Genomic DNA, 21,605 nt, shown 5'->3' with positions numbered 1-21,605 from the left:
TCATCAAGGGGTTGGACGACAGGGTACGTTCATTCCCATAGTAATCCTTTCTGCATGCACACACCCTTCACGGTGAGTCCCCAGGGGAAGGAGGGAACCCCGTCACAGGCCGTTTTCTACCTCTTAGAGTTGGAACTGCATTCCCGAATCCTCTAACCGCTTCATCTCCCCGCCACTCTACCGCTTCATCTGCCCGCCACTGTTTGAAATGTAAGGAGTTACTTAATCAAGTAAGTGATATTCCAATGGGGCCCACAGAGGCCTGGATTGCCTTCGCTGTTGATTGGTTGGTTTGGGTTTTGGGGGGAAGGGTCTCACTATGTAGTTCTTGCTGGCCTAGAACTGATGGTCTTCCCCCTTCAGCGTCCGGAGTGCTGGGCTCATGGGTGGCATTTTTTTTAAATACCACTTTGCATTTCCCCCATCTTGCTTGTCCTGGATGTGACATGGAGCTGTTTGTAGGGGTAAATGAAAACTCAGGGGCACCCTTCCCCCAACCCCTCCCGCTTGGAAAGTAGTACTGGAGAAGGGCTGAACTCTGAACTCGCTGGTTCCTCCTCCACTTCTGTCTCTTCTAATAACCCACAAGAATCAAGGTCACAAAACACACAGGCAACATGCTCACAGTATGCAGTTTCCTATAAGTAATACTCTTCTGATTCATTTTATTAAGAAATTAAATCGCTGATCTGTTTGAACTCGCATTAATAGGTATTAAATGTTGCTTATTATAAAAATGCTAATAAATCATTACTTTTTTTCGTTGTTGGTTTTTTTTTTTTTTTTTTTTTTTTTTAACTAACCACCAAATGGCTAACAAATTAAATTTAAATCATGAAGTCTGATACTCCTAGAGAGGGATCACAGGGGGTAGTACATTATAGAGAACCTGTTTTGATTTTGTTTCCTTTTAAACACAAAGAGCCCGTGCTGAGTCCTGGCGAGCGCCTCCCTGGCCCCTTTCCAGCCTGCAGTGAGCTTCTGCAGGGCAGCTGACTGAGCAGGGGCTACAGTCTGGAGGATGGCAGGGATACCTGGGCTGCAGAGTCTGGATGCGACCTCAGCCTCATTAGTCCTCACTCTAACCATCCGAGCTAATCAGCACAGACATGCGCTGCTCGAGTGTTAATCGCCCCGTGTCTTATAGCCTCTTCTTCCAGGATTGCCACGGGTAATTAAAAGCTCCACCATGAAGGCCAACCAGCCTCGCCTGGGCTCAGATTGCTAGAGCGACTGTTGTCCGCTTTCGAGGGAAAAGGAGGCAGGAAGCATGAGGTTTCCCTAGGTGGACACAGTTTTAACGAGAACTTGGAGCCCAGCACTGCAGCAGTCTGCCCAGGCTGCTGAAAACCCCACCCTCTTGAAATGCACCCCATCTTCTCGAAGTGCACCCCGTAACTCGACTCACTGTGCTGCCTCTTATGAACGCGTGAACGAACGCAGGCACGCTAAAAGGAAGAGTCCTCAGGGCTCTAAATTTGTGAATCAGTAATCGACGGTTCCATTTGCTCACCGTCAGCAAACCACGACGGCCCGGTATGTTTCAAGCTGTTCTACCTTTCTGCTTTTGCTGAAGAGACAATATTAATCACACTTTGTATAGTCACCGTAATATAAGAGGTGAGGAGGAAAAAACGTGTACCTCGGATTTCTGTGACTGTAATGCAATACTTGTAAGAGCCAACCAAAAGAGAAGAAAGGGGGGGCTGGGGAGATGGCTCAGCAGATGGAGCGCTTGCCACACAGGTGTAAGGACCTGAGTTCAAATCCCCCAGACCCATCTGAGGCTGGACACAGTGGCCTCCCTCTGTAATCCCCAGTGTGTCTACAGGAGGTAGAGACAAAAATCTCTGGAGTCCCTGGGCCAGCTAGCCTGGAGTTCACAGTGGGGAATTAAAAGCAATTCTGTTTCTAGGTAGAAGGCCAGGTCAAATCCGAGGTTGTCCTCTGACCTCCACATGCGGGGTGGTGATACACACAGACCTGCACACTCATGTACATGCAGACATACACAGTTCGTTTATTTTTTATGAGGCATGATTTATTTTTGCTTCCAAGTTTTAGTCTATGGTTAGCTGGTCCCAAGGCAAAGCAGTATTGCCTGGTGGGAACACAGTGATAATACTTCCCGGTGGGAGCCAGCAGGACTTCCTGGTGGAAGCAGCTTACCTCAAGGTCACCAGGAAGCAAAGAGAGGAAGGGCTAAAGTCCTAACTTCCTCCCACGAGACCCTACCTCTACTTCCTAATAGCACTGTGGGTGAAGAAACTGGAGATCCGAACTGCAGACACACCTAATGACTGGGCATGTCTAACATGCCTTTCAGGCTGGAAGTCTAGTCATCAGAGGGGCTCTGCACCACCCAGCTCTACAGACTGCTAGATTCCTAGCCACTCCCCCAGCTACAGACCGCACATACGCTGTTCAGTAGCCAGGCAGGATGCTTAGTCACCCCAGGGCCTTGCATCCTATAGAATCTGTGCATGATCACGTAATTTGCACGAGCGTGATCACGTAGCCTATATGCATGCGTGGTGTAGTTACAGAAGCCCATATGTGCATTTGTGTGGGGGGGTGGGAGATCTGTAAGAGTGGGTTCCACCTGTTCCTCCTCCTCTTCCTGCACGATCTTTCCACAGGCCTAAGCACCCCCTTCTATTTCCTCCCCTTAATAAACTCTTATAGTGGTTTTGTTGTACCTCGTGGCTTTTCTCGCACGGTAAATAGTGCTGCTTAATGAATAACGTTATGCCGCTTAATAAATAACACAGACTCTTCCGGGGCATCCCCATCAGCAGAACCATTTCCAGGATCACCTGTTGGCCTTTTGCACTGTGTTGACATTGGCACAGATGCAACAGACCAGGGGTGAAGGGAAAGGCTGCCGGGGAGCCCATCAACCCATGACTTCCAAAGGAGGGGTGTGGACTCTGAACTGTTACAGTCAGGGAAGGAGAAGAGAAGAAAGCAAACTGCCTTTAAGAATCTCCCAAAGCGGGGGCTGGAGAGATGGCTCAGAGGTTAAGAGCACTGACTGTCCTTCCAGAGGTCGTGAGTTCAATTCCCAGCAACCACATGGTGGCTCACAACCATCTGTAATGAGATCTGATTCCCTCTGAAAGAACACTGTTTATATTAAATAAAATAAATCTTAAAAAAAAAAAAAAAAAGAATCTCCTGGGGACGGTGGGGGGGAGGGGGGCTGGGGACCCAGGTTCAATTCCCAGCACCCACATGGCAGCTGTCTGTTAACTCCAATTCCAGGGGGATTTGACATCGTCACACCAATGCACATAAAATAAATTAAATGAATTAAAAAAAAAAATCTCCCAAAGGTGCCATAAAGCTCCTCTGCTAGATGCCAAATACAAAGGCTGTCTTCAAGAAAAGCATGGCGTGGTCGTTTGAGCTATAAGCTAAACCAGCCAGTCTGTTCTGATGAGCTAAACCAGCCAGGCTGTTCTGATGAGCTAAACCAGCCAGGCTGTTCTGATGAGCTCACTGGTGATATCTGCAAAAGGGCTTTTTTTTTTTTTTTTTTCTTTTGGTATCAAATGATGAAACCTGTTAATATTTGAATTATCCATGTAACTTGAACCAGTATTTTCCAAATCATTATGATGCCATTCATAGGAAAAACACCAGTTAAAAATACAGGGCTGGGGAGGGTTCGCTAGCCAACACTGCTTATTGCCAAACCTGACAACCTGAGCTCAATCCACAGGTCCACCAACAGAACTGACTCCTGTGAGTGCATCATTCATCCCTTGCAAGGACGGGGCTTCCCAAGTCTTGCATTTCCCCAGACCACACTTCGTGGTGGGGGTCTACCACTTGAACAGCATCCCAATGAGGACCAAGCAGTTGTTACTGCTTATGTGGCACCAGGGCGGGGCCTTGTGAATCTTGTAATTTCCTGAGCTTCCCCCACCTTGTAAGGTGTATGAGCTTTTCTCCTCCCCGCAAAGAGGGAATATTTCAATCAAGAGTAAATAGTCATATAACACCAACATTTTTCAAAGCTACAAAAAATGTAAGGCAATGCTACTCTTTTTACTAAACATCTTTGGTTCTTCTGGAGGATTCAATAGTCCTTCTTCATAAAAAACATACTATTTGTGTTAACATGAGAAAGGGTTGTCACTGTTATTTTAAATGAATTAAAACGCAATTTAAATTTTTAATGCACTACATACCAATAGCTCTAATCTGTGTAAAGGAAAAGTCCATTGGTATTTTCAATAATTTTTAAGAGTGTAAAGGGACCGTGAGACTAAAAGTTTGAAAACTGCTGATTCCAAGGGATTGGATCATGAGGGAACAGGAGAAAGCAGTTTTCTGAAGAATCAACACCCCTCATGGGAATGTCCTATATTAAAGAGGCTAAAGAGACATGACAGCATAGGCCACACTAAGCCCTAGATGAGACTGTACTTTGGAAAAATGCTACAAAGAAAATTATTTGGTCAAATTTATAAAGTCAATAAACGCATTGTGATGATGTATGAAAATATCCCTGTTCTTAGGAAACAGACACTAAATATTTGAGGACCAAAGGCTATGACGTAACTCAAACTAAAAAAAAAAAAAAATGTGTCTTTCTGCGTGTAAAATTCTTATGATAATCTAAATAAATAAGGTTCTTCGCAAAGGAGTTTGAAAGTTAATGTAAAGTACACAAAGACTTTATAAAAGACATATCATTTTTCATCTGAACAAATATTTTAGCATGAGGATGTGAGGAGAAGCTGAGTAAAAATTATATAATCAGACAGCTACCCAATTTTCCATGAAAGGATATGCAGCGGCTATTACCATGACTTACAGCTGTTATTCACCTCTTTCTCCACACAGCCTCCATGATAGAGCTTTGGATGCTGAGTACCCTTGCAGCTTCCCTTGCAGCTAGGAGTAGCCATGTAAACCGGCTGTGACCAACGAGATGAAAGAGAATATTTGCTGGGGAAGTTTTGCTTTCCTGACCAAAGGGACAGGCTAGAGATGAGAACCTTAACTACCATGTACTACCACGACCTCTCTCACTCTCTCTCTCTCTCTCACTCTCTCTCTCTCTCTCACTCTCTCTCTCTCTCACACACACACACACACCCTCAGATTCTCGCATTCAATGTGACTTGAGATACTTGGACTCTACAAACAAGCTTGACATCAAGTAAATGCCAGTGAAGACAACATCAAGGGGGAAAGTCTAGATCTTTGTTGACATATTGGTCACCTGACCTACTTCTGGGCAATTGCATAAACCTGCACTTCGTTTTATGTGAAGGAAGAGTATCCTATCGTTCAAGCCACGGAGGCAGGTGTCTGCTGTGTACAGCTGCACCCACTACTCAAGCCTACTCATCTAGGAAAAGGCTGAAGAAATAAAGCAGGAATGAGGCCACGCTGCACCAGGCAGAGGAAGTGACTCCAAAACAGAATGCCTACTTAAAACCTGGACCGAATGACATCCTTAAATTCTTAAGCAACGCCAAGGCGCAATCATTTTCACTAACCAAAGTTAAAGAACCGCACGACAGTAAGTATTCCACAGTGAATTAAGACTGAAAGGTTAAGGCGGCTTCCAATCAGATGGGTTTCAGCACAAACATCGTTCTGGGTACTCTGCCAAAAGCATCCATTATTGCCAAATTCCTAATTCAAAACCATATATAAGAACACTGTAACTCAAACACAGAAGTTAAAAACAAGACATTTAAATAGTGATCTCCCTTCTCTCTAAAAGATAAATGTGCCTATTAACCCCAGATGCTAACAGGGAGATTTCTTTCTCTTATATTCTAAATGACAATTTTTTTTTCCCCAAACCATTCACAAGGAAGTCAACGTCAAAAAAAAAAAACAAAACAAAAGAACAAAAATCAGGAGGCTGGCTCCTGAATAGCTGCTTGGCTTAACTGAAGTGCGATCGGGTTCGTAACTTTTAAGTAGAAATATTAAAAACATGGACTAAGCTGTGCAACACATGGTGAGGAGAGGTGGTTGGGGTACGGCGAGGCAATGCGTGTCTTCTCGTGGCAATGCGTGTCGTCTTCCCGTGGCCTTTATCATCTAGTTAGAGCAGGAAGCAACGAACACGAAGTGAAGTGTTTCAATATCATTTCCAGACAGTGGAAGAGACATCAAAAAACAAGGTTCTTCATCGGGGAGACTGCTGGTGGCATTATCTGCGGCGGGGTCCTCGAAGAGGAAAAAGTCAGCTAGAAAGGAAGCTCTGAGGAATGTGTAGAGAAGGCAGAACCCCAGCTCGGTCCTGAAAGAGGTACAGAAACGTGTGGATGGTCAAAGGACACACCTCGAGAGTCTAAGAAATGCTGGCTTCAGAGCCAGATGTGGGGTTGGGGAGATCGCTGGTGCAGAGAGTACGTACTTGCTGTGTGCACATGAGGACTGTAGTCGGAAGTTTTCCTGTGTCCCACCAGTCCCGCAGCTGCTTGGTCCCAAGTAAACACACAGAGGCTTTATATTAATTACAAACTGTACGGCGTATGGCTCACGCTTCTTGCTAGCTAGCTCTTTCATCTTGAATTAACCCATTTCTATTAACCTATGGCTGTGGCTTTTCCTGCTCTTTCACATTTTGCTTCTTCTGGTGGTGGTTCCCAGCATCTCTCCATCCCTCTATCCTTCTTGGATCTCCCGCCCGGCTCCATCCTGCCCTGCCATAAGCCAATATAGCCTTATTTATTAGCCAACTGGAGCAACACATTCTCACAGCATGCAGACAGACATCCCACAGCACTAGTCTGCAACCTACCCTAACAATCTAGGTCTGGTGGGACATGCCTGTAACCCCGGGCAGAGGCAGGGGAATGGGAGACAGGGGGACCTAGGAAGCTTGCTGGCTAGCCAATCAAGCTGAAATGGCTGTGCTCCAGGTTCACCAAGAATAAAGTGGAGAGTACTAAAGGAAGGCATCTACCACTGACTTCTGTCCTCCACACACACAGGCACAGGCAACCACAGCTGCACACATGTGCACACACGTGTATACACCACACATACACACGGATGGAAAGACCCAGGTGTGGTGGTACATCCCTATAGTCCTCACGAATCTGTGGCAGCAGGATTTAGAGCTGGAGGCGACATAGCAATTTCCACATGAAACCCTGTCTCAAAACAATAACCAAACATAAGGGGGGAAAATGCTGGCTTAAAGAATCTTCAGCAGAGATTATGGGGGGTGGGGAAGGAGGGCACAGCAGGTGTCCAGGGCTGAGGGAGACAGCACAGCACAGGTAAAGGGAAAACACAAGAGAAAGGCAGCCAAAAGAGCAACAACCCAAGCGTCTGTCAGTGGATGAATCCATAACAAAAGGTGTCATCTTACAACATTTCTTCAGTCTGCAACATGGGCTACAACACAGATGAATCCTGAAGGCATCATGCTAAGTAAGACAACCCATCACCGGAGAATTCTGGGATTCCATTTACAGAATGAGTGGTGGTTGGTGTTGTGGGATAAATGCTTTTGTACACTGGTTTAATAAAACGCTGACTGGCCAGTCGCCAGGCAGGAAGTACAGGCGGGACGAGCAGACGAGGAGAATGCTGGGAAGAGGAAGGGCTGAGTCAGGAGTCGCCAGCCAGACACAGAGGAAGCAACATAAGGCAGAACTGAGAAAAGGTACCAAGCCACGTGGCTAAACAGAAATAATTATGGGTTAAACTAAGTGTAAGAGCTAGTCAGTAATAAGCCTGAGCTAATGGCCAAGCAGTTATAAATAACACTGAGCCTCTGAGTGACTATTTTATAAGCAGCTGAGGGACTATGGGGCCAGGGTGGGACCGGAGAAACCTTCCAACTACAGGGTGGTATCTGGGGTAGTCAAAGTCATACAGAAATTATCGTGGTGGTTACCAGGGACCAGGGAGAAGAGGAGGTTAGTTACTAAGGGGATGTGGAGTTGCAGCTTGGAAACCACTCATTCTGGAGGTGGATGGAACAACAGCTGCACAACAGAACTGAGGTCAGTACTGCCGAGCTTAAAGACGGTGAGGATGACAAAGTCTTATGCTACACATATTCAAGAGGGGTTTGTTGTTGTTATTGTTTTTCAATGAGAGGAACGGCAGCAAGCAAGATGCGGACCTGGCTTTTGAGGGAACACAGTGCTTAAATGGAGACTCGGTAGCCGATGAACACAAAGGGCAATGTTGTTGTGTAAGGCTCCAGGTCAAAGCTCCCTGGGCTCCACGAAGCAATTCCCTTCCTTGTCATGAGCAGATAACGCCTTTTCCCTTGATCAACAAAAGGACCTCTCTCCCAATTTTCTCTGGGAATATTGAACTCCACTTCATCAAAGATGGGAACTCTTCAAAGTCTTTGACATTCCTGAGACCCTGGTTTCTACAGAGTGACCTGGCTCTGGGGGACGGCAACACCAACCGCAGACACTATCAAGGGCATGACTCAGGTGCCCAATGCCCATCACTCAGTTCCATGAAGAGGACGGCTTCATCGGTCTTACACTCTGGTATCTGGCCATCACAGCACGTTGGAAACCGAAGTTGGTAGCATCAGAGAATCCAACCCACGGTCAGCACTCAGTAAATATTTGGAGATTCATCCTCTCCTCTCAGAAGAGAGGGTACTATACTACTCCATCGGCAGGTCTGAAAGAGACCTGCTAGAATTCTAGAGTAGTTCTCACGTAGGCCAACACAGGCGACCATCAAGTAAGTGACATCTTTTCCTATAAATGTCATCAGGTCCCAAAGCACTGGGCCTGGGGACATTGTGCCTGCCCCTCTACAGCTCAGCACAGCTCGTCACCACACTCCCAGATGACATGGGTGTGCAAAGTTCTCTCGAGTTCCAGTCCTGCCACTGAGCGTAAGGTAGCCTATCCTAATTACTTACAGAGCTACCATTTCTAGAGCGGCCTTACTGTTTTTAAAAACATCACCTACAAATAATAAAACCTGTCTAGTCCTAAAAGCAAGACAGTCTTCTCCCTGAATTCCTTGGACACCTTTGTAAATACTTATCACCCACCCTTCCCCAGACAGGGTTTCCTGTGTAGCCTGGGCTGGCCTGGAACTCATAAGAGTGGTGGGATTAAAGGCGTGGGCCACTTTTAGTCTCCCTGTGTAGCTTAGGGGGGACCCGAACTTATCGTCTTCCTGCCTCCACCTCCCAAGTGCTGGGAATACAGGTCTGCCTCTGCTTTTGGCTTCAACCTAGATTTTTTTTTTTTTTTTTTTTTTTTTTTTGGTTTTTCGAGACAGGGTTTCTCTGTGTAGCTTTGCGCCTTTCCTGGAACTCACTTGGTAGTCCAGGCTGGCCTCGAACTCACAGAGATCCGCCTGCCTCTGCCTCCCGAGTGCTGGGATTAAAGGCGTGCGCCACCACCGCCCGGCTCAACCTAGATATTTTTAATCCTCTGGTAGATATAGACATTGGAAGATGAATAGCTATCCCTGGCACCTAAGAATTTCAGATCACTGGACACAGGAGCCCGTTCTTATTAACGAGATTTTCCCCCCCTCTGGTTTTGCTCGTCTTGTTTTGCTTCACGTGCAATTAGGGAACGTGGCTAATAAGTCAGATCATCTTCATTGCGAGGTCCTGTTGGACTCCAGAAGGCTTTAAGGACATGTGCAAGAGGGGGCGGGGATGTGTAAGATGTCGGGAACACGGTGCCGACCATTTCCCTCGAACGTCTGCCTTTTAATGTGGTCCTGCCAGCGGTTCAGCGAAAGAATGTTTCCTCACTGTCATCTATTAGCCATGACAGGCAGCCACAGCGGCTCTCAGATACGGCCTCCCTTCGCCACAATTATCCAGCCATGCCTGCGAGGCAAAAAGAGTGCTCGGGACACCCTCCTTCTGGACCGCTCTTCCCAAAGGCAACAGTTCAAAGCACCCCTCTATTAGCCAGAGCCCTGACATCTGCAGAATCCTCTGGACAGGACAATTACACTCCTCTTGGAGTGATGGCGGAAACGAAGACCTAATTACCTGCAATCCAGTCATCGGGAATCCAGGCTCAGCAAGAGGGCAGAGGTGGAGGCCTGGGCGCCGACATCCACGGCACTAGCACCCCGCAAACAACTCAGCCACCACCTGCATACCTCTCCTCCAAGAGAAAAAGGAAGACGTGGGTTTTCACTACCATTCAAGCGGAGACAAAACAACAGCATCAAAATTAAGAAAACGTACTAGTGACTTACGAGCCCCTAGACCGATCTGCAAACGGCACACGAAAATTACTGCCTGAGAACAGGGCTTACAACTCGCAGCAACAGAAAATGAGACCGTGTTTTCTGTCTTTATCTCTTTTCTGATTTCTTCTACTTTCCTTTTGTCGCACACATTTTGGAGCAAACCAGGAGCAAGGAGACGAGAAATAAAGCGAGAAGAAAAATGAAAGAGGGTCATGGAGAAAGAGGAGAGTGGATGGGCTTGGAGCCTGAGGTCAAGCTGTTGAACTGGAGATCACCTCCAGTACACACAAAAAGCTGGACATGACAGCATCCATGTGAAGCTCCTGGGTTTGCAGAACAGCAGCAAAGACAAGAGAAACACCTGCCTCAGAACAAGGTGGAAGGAGAGAACTGATGGCCAAAAAGTTCTCTTCTGCCTCTACAGGGGCACTGTGGCACGGTACACACTGCCAGCCGCCACCACCCCCCGCCCCCCACATACACAATTTTAAAAGACTACAATGTATTAAAAAGAAAAAAGCACCCCTCCCCTCCCCTGGAAAGAACATGGAGTCAATACTTCCGATACACTCTGAGCACAAACCTGTGTAAACGTGCTTTGCAGACAATACAGAAACAATACAAGCAGAGAGCCGAGCATATATAAGAATACAAAAATGATCATGTTTTGGCGCTGGTAGATTTTAATATAACTTTAATAATATTGGTAAAGAGCTTAATGACAAAATGCCCCAGAATACAGAGTTAAAAAAAAACGAACTCAGAGACGAAATAAAAACTCATGAAAAAATAAGAGCACCCTAAAAGGTAATCATCTTTAAGATAAAGAAACCATTTTATCAAAGGCACTGAGCATGTTTAACAGAAGTTAAATGAAATTAAAAACAAAGCTCACAGCGGAGCACCCCCTTCCCCCCAGGCACATTGATCACGGAGCTGAGGCTGCCTGTGTGGCTGAAGGCACAAATGAGGGACAGTCACCAGTGGGTCTGGAAGAGATCACCTCCAGTACACAGACTTTCCCACAGTTCTCTTACGGGACAGGAATGAATGCACTCTCTGGTTGTAGGGCGCCCTTGGAAACGAACCATGTTGGCACACAGAGCATGAGTGACATGTTTCCACACAGCGGGGGGGAAATGGGACTGGGGAGGGGGGGATGCCCCATGCCACCCATCCATAAACTCCAGCTGTCACCACACAGTGCCTGGTCTAGGGGGAGGGATAAGCTGCCTCCTCTAGGAACCACTTATCACTCGGATAAATTTAACAGTGCTATGTGACCAACAAACCAAGGATAAGAGGCTGGAACCACAGGGGTCGCCACCCTCCAGAGGGATAGCGTGCCAGGGCTGTGTGTGAGGCAGGGAGGCATGACCTGAGAGGGTATTCCTGGTTCAGCTGTGCTGATCTTCTGGGGGGACACATGTCACCCTCGACCCTCTCTGGGTAGGTTGGTGCCAGTTCCCCTCAATTCTGCAGCAACGGCTCTCCTGCCTCCATCCCACGTGGTCCTGGCGTGACAGGGTATGCTTCATTGGGGCCAGATGTTCACATCACTGTGAGTCTGCTAAGAACACACAGCAATTATGTGTGTGTCCTAGCAAAGGAGCCGCTGTTGGAATTCGGTGGGTGACAGAGAGCCCGACACTGTCCTAAACCTCACCCCAGCCAGACAGTCGGCGAAGGCGGAAAGTCCTTCACTCCAGCCCCGTGGGCAGGCAGGCCTTTGGGTTCCAAATCAAACTAAATCAACAGCTTAAACAGATGTAGATCCGTGGGACGGTGGGGACGGGAAAGAAGATTCAAGGTCTACGTGTGCTGCGCTGGCTATTAAAAAGTTATGTGCGACTTCAAGATGAAAGGCACCAGGGGCTTCTGAGAGGAGAGGAGCCCTCTTCTTCCGGGACTTAACGAGACGGAACTCACTGAAGCTTCTGACTCGGCTGGATATTAATTGAGTCAAAGTCAATGACAATCTTGCTGTACTTGGGGGTGAATTTTCTAAACATGAAAAACAAAATATATACAGGAATTATCCAACGAGTAGTTAAAGTGATTTGTTTATTTCAGCTTAAACTGTATTTCCAGGGCAGAGAAAAGAAATATCCTGGGATTCGCTTGATATCTTATCTCTATAGGAGCCAATTATAGTGCCCCATACGGAGAGGAACACAGAGCAGAAGAGGCTAAGACAAGATCGATGCATGGGGTGGCTCGGCTTGTGTGTTCTTCAACTATCCGAGTTCATGAATTATCCGGGAGTCAAAGGATTTCTAACAAGTTAGCAGCACCCCATGATATCCGATTACAGCTTCCCCATCATATTTATCTTATTTTCTAGGAAATCGCTGCAGCCAACTTTTGAGTTTCTCTAAAAGCAAACAGAGTCCACTTTCTTTTGCATCTGAGCTACAGAAAGACAACCCGCGGAAGTGGGGGGGGGGTGTTCTAAATTCAAGCTCTCCGAACGCAGATACGGCTACCCTACCTGAAGATACTTGGGGACTTTTTCAAACAAGTAAATAAGAGAGCATGTAAGCAGCGTTCCTCCATGGTCTCTGCTTCAATCCCTGCCTCCAGGTTTCGGCTTTACTTCCTGCCCTGGCTTTCAGGATGCTAGACTGTAACCCGTGAGCCAAACCGAGCCTTGACTCAAAAAGTTAGTTTCAGTCAGTGGTTTATTAAAGCAACAGAACACAAACCAGGAGCACACAAGGCACAATAATTCAAGACACGCATCATGCAAAAATCGTATTTCCAACTGGGCATGGTGGGGTGGTGTCGCTCGGGAGACTGAGGCAGGAGGCAGCCCGGGTTCCCCAGCAAACTCAGGGGCAGCCTATTCGTACAGAGACCCTGTCTCAGAAAACAAAGAAACTACCCCACATCTCTAACTAAGACGACAACCCACGGGGCAAGCCGCCCGTCCTACAAGCCTTCTCACCGCCGGCCGGAAACACAAGTTAACACTTTGCAAAGCTCCTCGGTCTGAAAACAGTTTTCTGCTGCTCATAAAAGGTGGCAAAAAAATGAACAAGTCAAACATGTTCTTCACTCTGCGAAGATAATCACAGACATCGCAAGGGCTTCCTCTCTTTAATTCAAAACGTTGCTCAGGAAAGAATTCCTGGTGTCTCACCCTGGCGGCCCGCTTTCATCCTAAACTATCTCCACCAGAGCCCTTTACATATGCAAGATTTATAAAGGCTTGGCAGGGCCAAGCACAAAAGTTGTAAATTTTTAAATTTCTTGCTACTTGCATAATTAGCCTCAGCCTTAGAAAGTCACTAATATTAAGATATAATCATTAAACAGGCTGTCTCCAGATATTTTTGTCGTTACTCCATACCTAAAATAATCTTTAGGGGCATAACGCTGTCACATTCCAAAGACACTGCCACCACGTGTGGGGGCACCAGACCTCAGGCCAGGCCACGTGCATTGCTCTACTCCAGTTCCCCGACCTACCTGAACGTAACCCCAGCCAGTTTAAACAGGAGTCTGGCGGCCGTTGTCTCCTCACTGTCGTGGTATTTATCCGACATGAAAATGACTTCTTTTATACCTGAAAAGGTAAGACTGGAAGATAAGCACGGACACAAAATTCAAAAGACAGGCAGAAAGAAGAAAGAGAACCCTGCACCTATGATTAATTACCTTTCTCAGAGTGGGCTTGCAGACAATGTCCAGTTACTGAACTATTCATCTACGGCTTCCCAGGACAGCAGAGGGGGCTGTATTTAAATCTGCCTTCCAGTCTTTATGGATTTTTTTTTTTAATATACAAATGAAAAGTGAAAACACGTCAAGCCATCAAGCCTTGATCTAATTAACAAATTTTCTTTACGGGCAGGTAAGCAACCATTCTTTATTCACAAAGCAACTACTCAAGAGGAGTGGAGGGAGGGGGCTGGCCAGTCCAGAGGTCAGCAGCATGAGGCATCCAAGAACAGCTCAGCTATCAGTGCGGAGGGCAGATCCGCCTCATGATCTCCCTAGCCAGCATGAAGCTCAGCCAGGATTCCTAAGCGCCTTCTACTCAGGGCTGCTCTGTACCCCCTTCGGAAGGGACAAGCCCACACACTGCTCTGGGCATGTACCTACTGCCAACCCCTTCGCCTGTGACCAGCTAAGGAAACACCCCCAAAAGATAGGTTCACGGCAGCAGTTTCATGGGCACCCATGGCTGTGGTCAGCTATCAGCCGACTTCTGCTCTGAAACCCGGGGGGCTGGTGATAAATAGTCCCTTCAGCCCACACATCTGGCTAAACGTGCTTAGTCTTTACATCTCAAACTGAGAGCTTTATGGAGATGAAGCACAGCTCACTCTTTGGTGTGACAGTTCAAATACAGGTACAATATGCAGAACACAACTTGGTAGTTTTACGGCAGCTGTGACATAATAAAAGTGAAGCTCGGAGTAACATTTGAGTCTCATGGTATTTATGTGCAAAGATATGCTTAGATCCTCAAATATCTACCACGTATTAGATACAAATTAAAATTTGATATACAGACTCCCAGCTGACCTTGTTTCTGACAGAAGTTCATTTCCCTCCCTACCCTCCCCACCTAATCTATGCACAATATGTCAGAGAACGGTAAATTGACAGTAATTATATGCAATGCCTGTGTTCTTTTTTGGCAGCTTGCAGTTTAAGAAGTTGCAAACTAAATTAAAAACATGCTAAGAATCACAGAGGATGCAATTAGTCTTAGAATACCTGGCACCACTCAAAAACAAAACACGGGGAATATCCCGCAAAGTTGATAGCGCAATTAATTTAGATCTAAACAATAACAACTTCAGATCAAACACACCTGCGCAGAGCTGCTGACGAGCAGACCCCCATGCAAATGGGACAAATGGGAAGGCCTGGTTCCTACCTGCCTGGATGATCAGCTTAGCACACTCATTACACGGGAACAAGGCGACGTACATACTGCAGCCCTTCACATCAGCCGAATTCTTGTTCATGATGGCGTTCAGCTCGGCATGGCACACTGCAGAAGAGAAAGAACAGGGCCTAGGCTGCAGCTCATGGAAGGTTTACTAAGTAACTCTGTCTCCACCTCCGAAATAGCACAGAATACTCAATAAAAATAAATTGATTAGAAACAGCAACCCCGAGATTACCAATAAAGGCCACGCGGTCTGTCTGGGTGGTGATTACCAGGGAGAGGAGGCTGTCGAAGCAGCTGGCCTTGGTGCATAAGTACCTAGAGCACCAGGAGGGACTGAGGTTAAGTACCTTCACCCACCCTAAGCGGAGCAATACCTCACTGCTCCACAAGACCCTGGGGTATTGAAATGCCCACATAAAATGGCTCATTTGTGTGTTGATCTGCACACACAGGGATAGTCAGCATGGCTGTTAAGAGGGCAGGGGGCATAAGGACACAAGAATAAAAAGTGAGGCTGAGAATTTCTATCCTGAGGGGTCTGCTTCCGCTCATCATGCTCAGCCCTGAGCCCTGAGGGGGGAAAGAAAAGGAAAGAAAATGAAAGCCCGTGGATAACCAGCTATTTATCTGTTTTACAAACATACACATCCACTTAAGGGCAAGGAACAGTCAAGTTCTCTACATACAGATCCACCTCACCAATGACTCCCAAGGATCATGCGAGCATCCTTGACTGAGTTAAAGGACAAAAGAAGCACCCTCCTTTCTCTCCCTCGCTACCGAAGCCGATATTCCCTGTCCTGTTAGGGTGGCTGTTACTACTCCCTAGCCACAGGGCTGAAATGAAGAAAAACTCCAGCACAGAAATCACTCTGAATCCCTCCGCCTGCCCAGCAGGCTTCTCACCTGAAGGTTTTGGGTGTGTTATCTACAACTACCTTGCATACTCCTTATGACAATTACGTGAATATTTATCCCCAGAGGAACTTCCAAATTAGTATTTATTCCGTACTGGAGAGTACTGGTCCAGCCTTGGGAACTTTTAAAAAAATCCCCAGATGACTCAAATGTGCAAACAAATTTGGGAAGCCCTGTTCTACAGGCTGCCCTGAGATCCCAACATATATTCTGCACACAATACTAAAACAAGCACCCGCAGCGTGAATTGAGTCTCTGATTATGGTCCAAACCATACCTAATTCCTAGAAAACAAATACTGCTCCCTTCAAGGGTCTCCTCTACCCTCCATCTCCAGTCACCAGCTTCCCATATTCAACCTTCATCAATCGAGGCTGTCAGTGCACACTGGCCTAAGCTCACGACCCTGGGCATTTCAATCACTTCTTGCTCCTAGAGTCAGGCACATTTATTGAGAATCTATTCAGGGTTAGAAGGATGAAGGAGGCACATTTATTGAGAATCTATTCAGGGTTAGAAGGATGAAGAAGGCACGTTTATTGAGAATCTCTTCTGAGTTAGAAGGATGAAGGACCAGCCTCCTGGTTTTGCATGAAATAGCAACTACCTGGACAGTAGTAGCCAGGCAGTGTTTTACCAGGAAGCTAAGCGAGAGCTCTCTCAGGAAATGTTTGTGCATACCAGCATCCTCAAACTGGGAATTAATTCCATGTATTAAGAGTTCTCAGCAGGAGTGAAAAAAGGAATCGTCTCTGGCAATACAGGGAGCGAAAGAAACAATCTGTGATTCATCAAATCACAGACCACCAGAGAGCAATGGCTGGCCGGAGGGGCTTGAGTCCTGTCCCCCAAGTCTCCCTGTCCCATAAACTCCAAGGCCATGGGAAGACAGGAGAGAGCCCAGAGAGGGTTGGAGTGGCCACATGGCCAGTGGACTTCAAGAGGTATCCATGGCGCCTTCTCCCCTGGTGACCAGGACGGCAGGGTGGAATCACAGAGTTTAACACTCTGTTCAGTGTTAAAAACAATTAGATATAATTGTTTCCTCTATGCCCCCCTTGGGGGGAAATCCCAGCCCTCTAAGTTCTTCGTAGCTCTCCCCAGGGTCTAATGGCATGCCAGGAACATAATGGTGTTAAATATTTATTGAATAAATAAAGGAGGAAATGCAGATCCCAATTATTGATGGTGACGTTGGGAAACAGCAAAAGTTCTCTTCTGTTCTCCAAAAATGGGCTTTCCCCATCTAAGAAGAAGTGTTCTGGGAACGGTGCCGGAGTTCACGTTCAGAACTTCGAAGACCCCCATCTGTGACCACACAGCATTCTGGTGTCCTCATCTGGAAGAATTGTCACAGTGACTACAATCGAAACCAAGTTTATCATTCGTGAAAATCACCTGAAGAAACAGCTCGTCTTGGGTAACCCCCAACACGGCCGGAGACGGGCGGTGTGCAGAAATAAGACACAGGATTCTAAACAGGCATCCTTTATCTTATCAAAAGTCATGGGGTGAAAATGCAAAGCTGCTTATTAAGAGAAGATGAGGTCTGCTGGGTGACCTGAACGAATGTTGGAACACAGGCCGGCTCACACCCTACAAGCTTACACCTTCAAAGTCAAATGACTGAATGATAACCAAAAAGAAAACCATGCGCTCTGAGGAGAGGGGACCACAGGCCCCATTCTAACTGCTCTGGCTCAGTCCTGCACCCCTTTCAACTTCAGAAATCACAGCACACTGTTCCCCAGAACCCCTTCCCTACCAAAGGCCTATCTGACTAATACCCCAGGAGGCTGGTGCATGTCTGTAATCCCAAGAACAGCCACACGGGGGGCAAGCGGATCTCTAGAAGCCTCTGGCCAGCTAGGCTGGCCTATGTGGCCGAGGTCCAAGCCAATGAGCCTGAAGTCTGAAGCGCCTTTAGATGGATACCCAAGGTTGTCCCCGGACCTTCACACATAAGCCATAACCCACACCTGTGCGCATACACACCCACCCACCCACAAAGAGATAATAACAACAACAACAATAATAATAATAAATGGTAAAAGCCATTTTTAAAATATCAAACAAAGTCCACCGACTTTTGGCTTTTTCCTAACATTCCTCCATCCTCCAGGACAAGCTCTCACTAACAAAACAGGGGCTCCTCTCTCGGCCCAGCACGAGGCTGCAGCCCTCACCCCCGGTGCTGAGTGGTGGCTTCCCTCTACTCCGCTTCCTCCTCCCTTCAACCCACACACAGTCCTCATTCATTCAGCAGAGGTCAGGTGCTCGGCGCTTTAACTTTCTTTTCAAGAGGAAATCATTTCAACAACTGCTAGTCTAATTTTAAAAATAACTGTCTCATTGTAATGCAGCTATAACCTCTAGTTTTCTTCTCTCCATTTTTTTTGGAGGGGGGTTAGGGCATATTAATTATACAGAATAATGGGTTTCACTGTGCCCTTTTCTTTTTTTTTTTTTTTGGTTTTTTCGAGACAGGGTTTCTCTGTGTAGCTTTGCGCCTTTCCTGGATCTCGCTCTGTAGACCAGGCTGGCCTCGAACTCACAGAGATCCGCCTGCCTCTGCCTCCCGAGTGCTGGGATTAAAGGCGTGCGCCACCACCGCCTGGCTGCCCTTTTCATACATGCACAGAACATTCTTTAGTCATATCCACCCTGGATTAACCGCCCCACCCCACCCCAGCCTTGCCCTCCTCTCTCATCTCTCCCTGATCTGAGTCTTGGTTTCTAACACCCTTCCTCCCTTCTCATGCCCGCCACAACCCCCTGGGTGTCTGTCTGTCCATCTCACTGCGGTATTTTGCTATAAAGCCCTAGCTAGACTAGCACTTCCCATGTAGCCTGAGCTGGTCTTGAACTCACGACATTCCTTTCTTTAGCCTGAGTCCGGGGATTACAGGCATGCACAACCAAACCCAGCAAGTCACAAAATCAGTTAAGTGGGTTTATTAGCAGGTTTTGCTTGCTTGGTGGTATCGGGGATGCCTAAAATCTGAAGCAGAACTCACAGCATGCCTGTGTCCCAAACCAACCACGACTGGTTCTGTCTGACAGTTCTTGTGTGAGATTTTATAAGGACAAAGAATTTAGGACGCACAATGCCTAACAAGTATTCATAAGGCAGTCCATGGTGTCAAAAAAGATGAATTTTCCCATTATTAACTAGAAATCCATATCTACAGCTAAGTAAAAACTTAGGTCCCCAAATAACGCAGATATCCGATAAGCACAAAAGAGTGACAAAAGCCCTTTAATTATCCCCAACATCATATGAAAGGGACAAGTGTTGAAAATACCCGATTAATGCCCACAAAGCGTGGTAGTCAGAAGAGGGCCTGTTCCAGGTGATTATGAGACAATTCACACACTTCGGTCTTTTCTTTCTTTCTTTGTTTTCCTATTACTAACTGTCAGAATTCAGAACCGCATTAACCTTGGCCCACTGAGAAGAGACTGTATAATTAGAAAACTATATTTTTCAAATTCTCTCTCACTGGGGCCTGATTAATCCCCACTGTCTCACGTAGGCGGTTCTCGGGAAGTTTGACAAATTTACAGGATGTACTCCATCCTTGTTAGATGTAAGAGATTCAGCATTTTATAGATTTGACTTCCATCACATCTGATGTGAGACTCATACAATATCTATTTTAGACACCAGTACTATCACAGCTACTCAAGAAGAAAAGGAAAAGAGAAAAAAAAAAAAAAGGAAAGAAAACACATTTGAACGACGCTAAACAAATTCTAAGTGCTACACACATAACCTGGTGGTCACAGTGTCACCCCCAGTGACCTTAGTCTCCTGGTGACACGTGAGAAACACTGGAGCCCCATAAAATCTGGACTCAGGAAAAAATTTGTACACACACACACACACCCCTCCTGTTTCTAATCCAAGACAAGTTTCTCTTTTCTTGGACTTTACCCTGCAATTAGTAACTGACATGAAACGGGGTACCCCAATTCAAGGCTGCTGTATACACGTTATTAACAAGCTGTCCCACCTCTGTTCTGATGACCCCACTCTTTTGCCATTATTCTCCAAATTAGAATCTAAGTGAGTTTACTCCGGGGGTACCAGAGTGTCAGAGTCACTAAGTGTGGGCACATCTCTAGGAGCACGGCTATGTCCACCTCTGCCCTCACTAACGTGCAGATGCCGGGTGGAAACTTCCACCGAGAGGAAGGGCACACACTTCTCCGAGATCCATTTAAGGAACTTGCTTCACCACAGTGTCTAGAACTAAAATGGAGCTTCAACTACTTATTTCTTAATTATTGAAAGATACCCTGACAAGGCCTCATATGTCACTGCCAGCCTTCCATGGACCTCTCCTTCAAGGCAATAATTAACCACAGCCAAGCCCCTGAAGTTACACGCCACAGCCTCCACTACCCAAGACACTGCCCAACCTCAAAGGCTCACTTTTTAACGGCTAACCCCAAACCTGAAACCAACATTTCTAGAATGTGCTCCCAAACAATGTCACACCTGTGTGGTAGGGGGCATGAGTGCTCACAGACCACTAGGGACACCAGGAATGCTAATCACACAGGGCTGTCTCCTCAAAAGACAAAATGAATACCTGTTTCCACCCAGAAGGTCGGGAGTGGACGCTGTTAATGACCAGGGGATCTTGGCTGTCTGTAGAGCCGGGCCTCACCCAACACCCCGTCCTCCCGTCCCCCCAGAACGCTTACCCCAGACTCTCCTTCCCCAAACCTTTGGCTTTGTTTCTCAGTCAACAGAACCCTCCCATGGGAGAAGATGCCAGATGTATTTTATAGCCTGCTGACCTCTATGCTATCTCAGGCGGAAACCACACCAGATCCTAGGCCCGTAAGCCACGGAACCCATCTTCATGATCACATGTATTTTGCAAAGGAGTTTTGACGAATTCACGCCTCAATCCTCCTCCTGGGAATTAAATTACACAGGAAACATTTTTTCCCCAATTGTACCGTGTTTAAATATGCTTACAATAAACCGCCTGGTGTCAGACTCCACAGCAGTGGGTCTCAACCTTCCTAATGCTACGATCCTTTAACACAGATCCGTATGTCATGGTGACCCCCGACCATAAAAATACTTTCACTGCTACTTCATAACTGTAATTTTGTTACTGTTAGGAATCGTAATGTAGATACGTATTTTCCGAGGTCTAGGGTGACCCCTATGAAAGAGTCCTTTAATCCCCAAAGGGGTCACGATCTACAGATTGAGAACCACTGCTCTAGAAGTTTTTGACCCAGGACCAGCTAAGTCCTGCTGACCTGAGTTTCGTTTTTTTTGCCTGGCCTGGATCATTTCCCTGTTGGCTGTGACACTTGCAAGGGAACCCCCAACCCCCAACACACACACACACACACACACACACACACACACACACACACACACACACCCACCCCTGTACCCAGTCTTCTGCTATAGCAAGGTTTGTAACTCTAAAGTGGCAGGCTGATAAGTTATCAGGGTTTCCCAAGGATCTAAAGCCCCAGCCTCTCAGAATGATAACACTCTGCCTTTCTCTGTGCATAGTACACGAAGAACACAGAATTATGCTAATGAAGC

The 21,605-nt window shown here is 46.7% G+C and overlaps 1 protein-coding gene across 13 annotated transcripts in view; it reads right to left on the bottom strand.

Annotated features, from left to right (window-relative positions):
• Dctd (dCMP deaminase) overlaps positions 1–21,605 on the bottom strand; it is a 43,912-nt gene that overhangs the window by 5,588 nt on the left and 16,719 nt on the right. For 11 of the 13 annotated variants that reach the window (XM_052752271.1, XM_052752273.1, XM_052752280.1 and 8 more), the window contains 3 exons: positions 15,086–15,202; positions 13,666–13,762; positions 12,858–13,253 (listed from right to left, as the gene is read on the bottom strand). In XM_052752271.1, coding sequence (XP_052608231.1) covers positions 13,088–13,253; positions 13,666–13,762; positions 15,086–15,202 — 380 coding nt within the window. In that variant the 3' untranslated portion in view covers positions 12,858–13,087. Of the gene's footprint in view, positions 1–10,854; positions 12,199–12,857; positions 13,254–13,665; positions 13,763–15,085; positions 15,203–21,605 lie in introns of those variants that run through there. The other 2 variants (XM_052752281.1, XM_052752282.1) reach the window with 2 other exon arrangements.

The sequence above is a fragment of the Peromyscus californicus genome, unplaced genomic scaffold (genome assembly GCF_007827085.1).
Source record: "Peromyscus californicus insignis strain IS unplaced genomic scaffold, ASM782708v3 Scaffold_23__1_contigs__length_62951481, whole genome shotgun sequence".
NCBI lineage: Eukaryota > Metazoa > Chordata > Mammalia > Rodentia > Cricetidae > Peromyscus > Peromyscus californicus.
The sequence above is the reverse complement of the archived record's forward strand: the minus strand, read 5'-3'. Positions and strand labels throughout refer to the sequence as shown.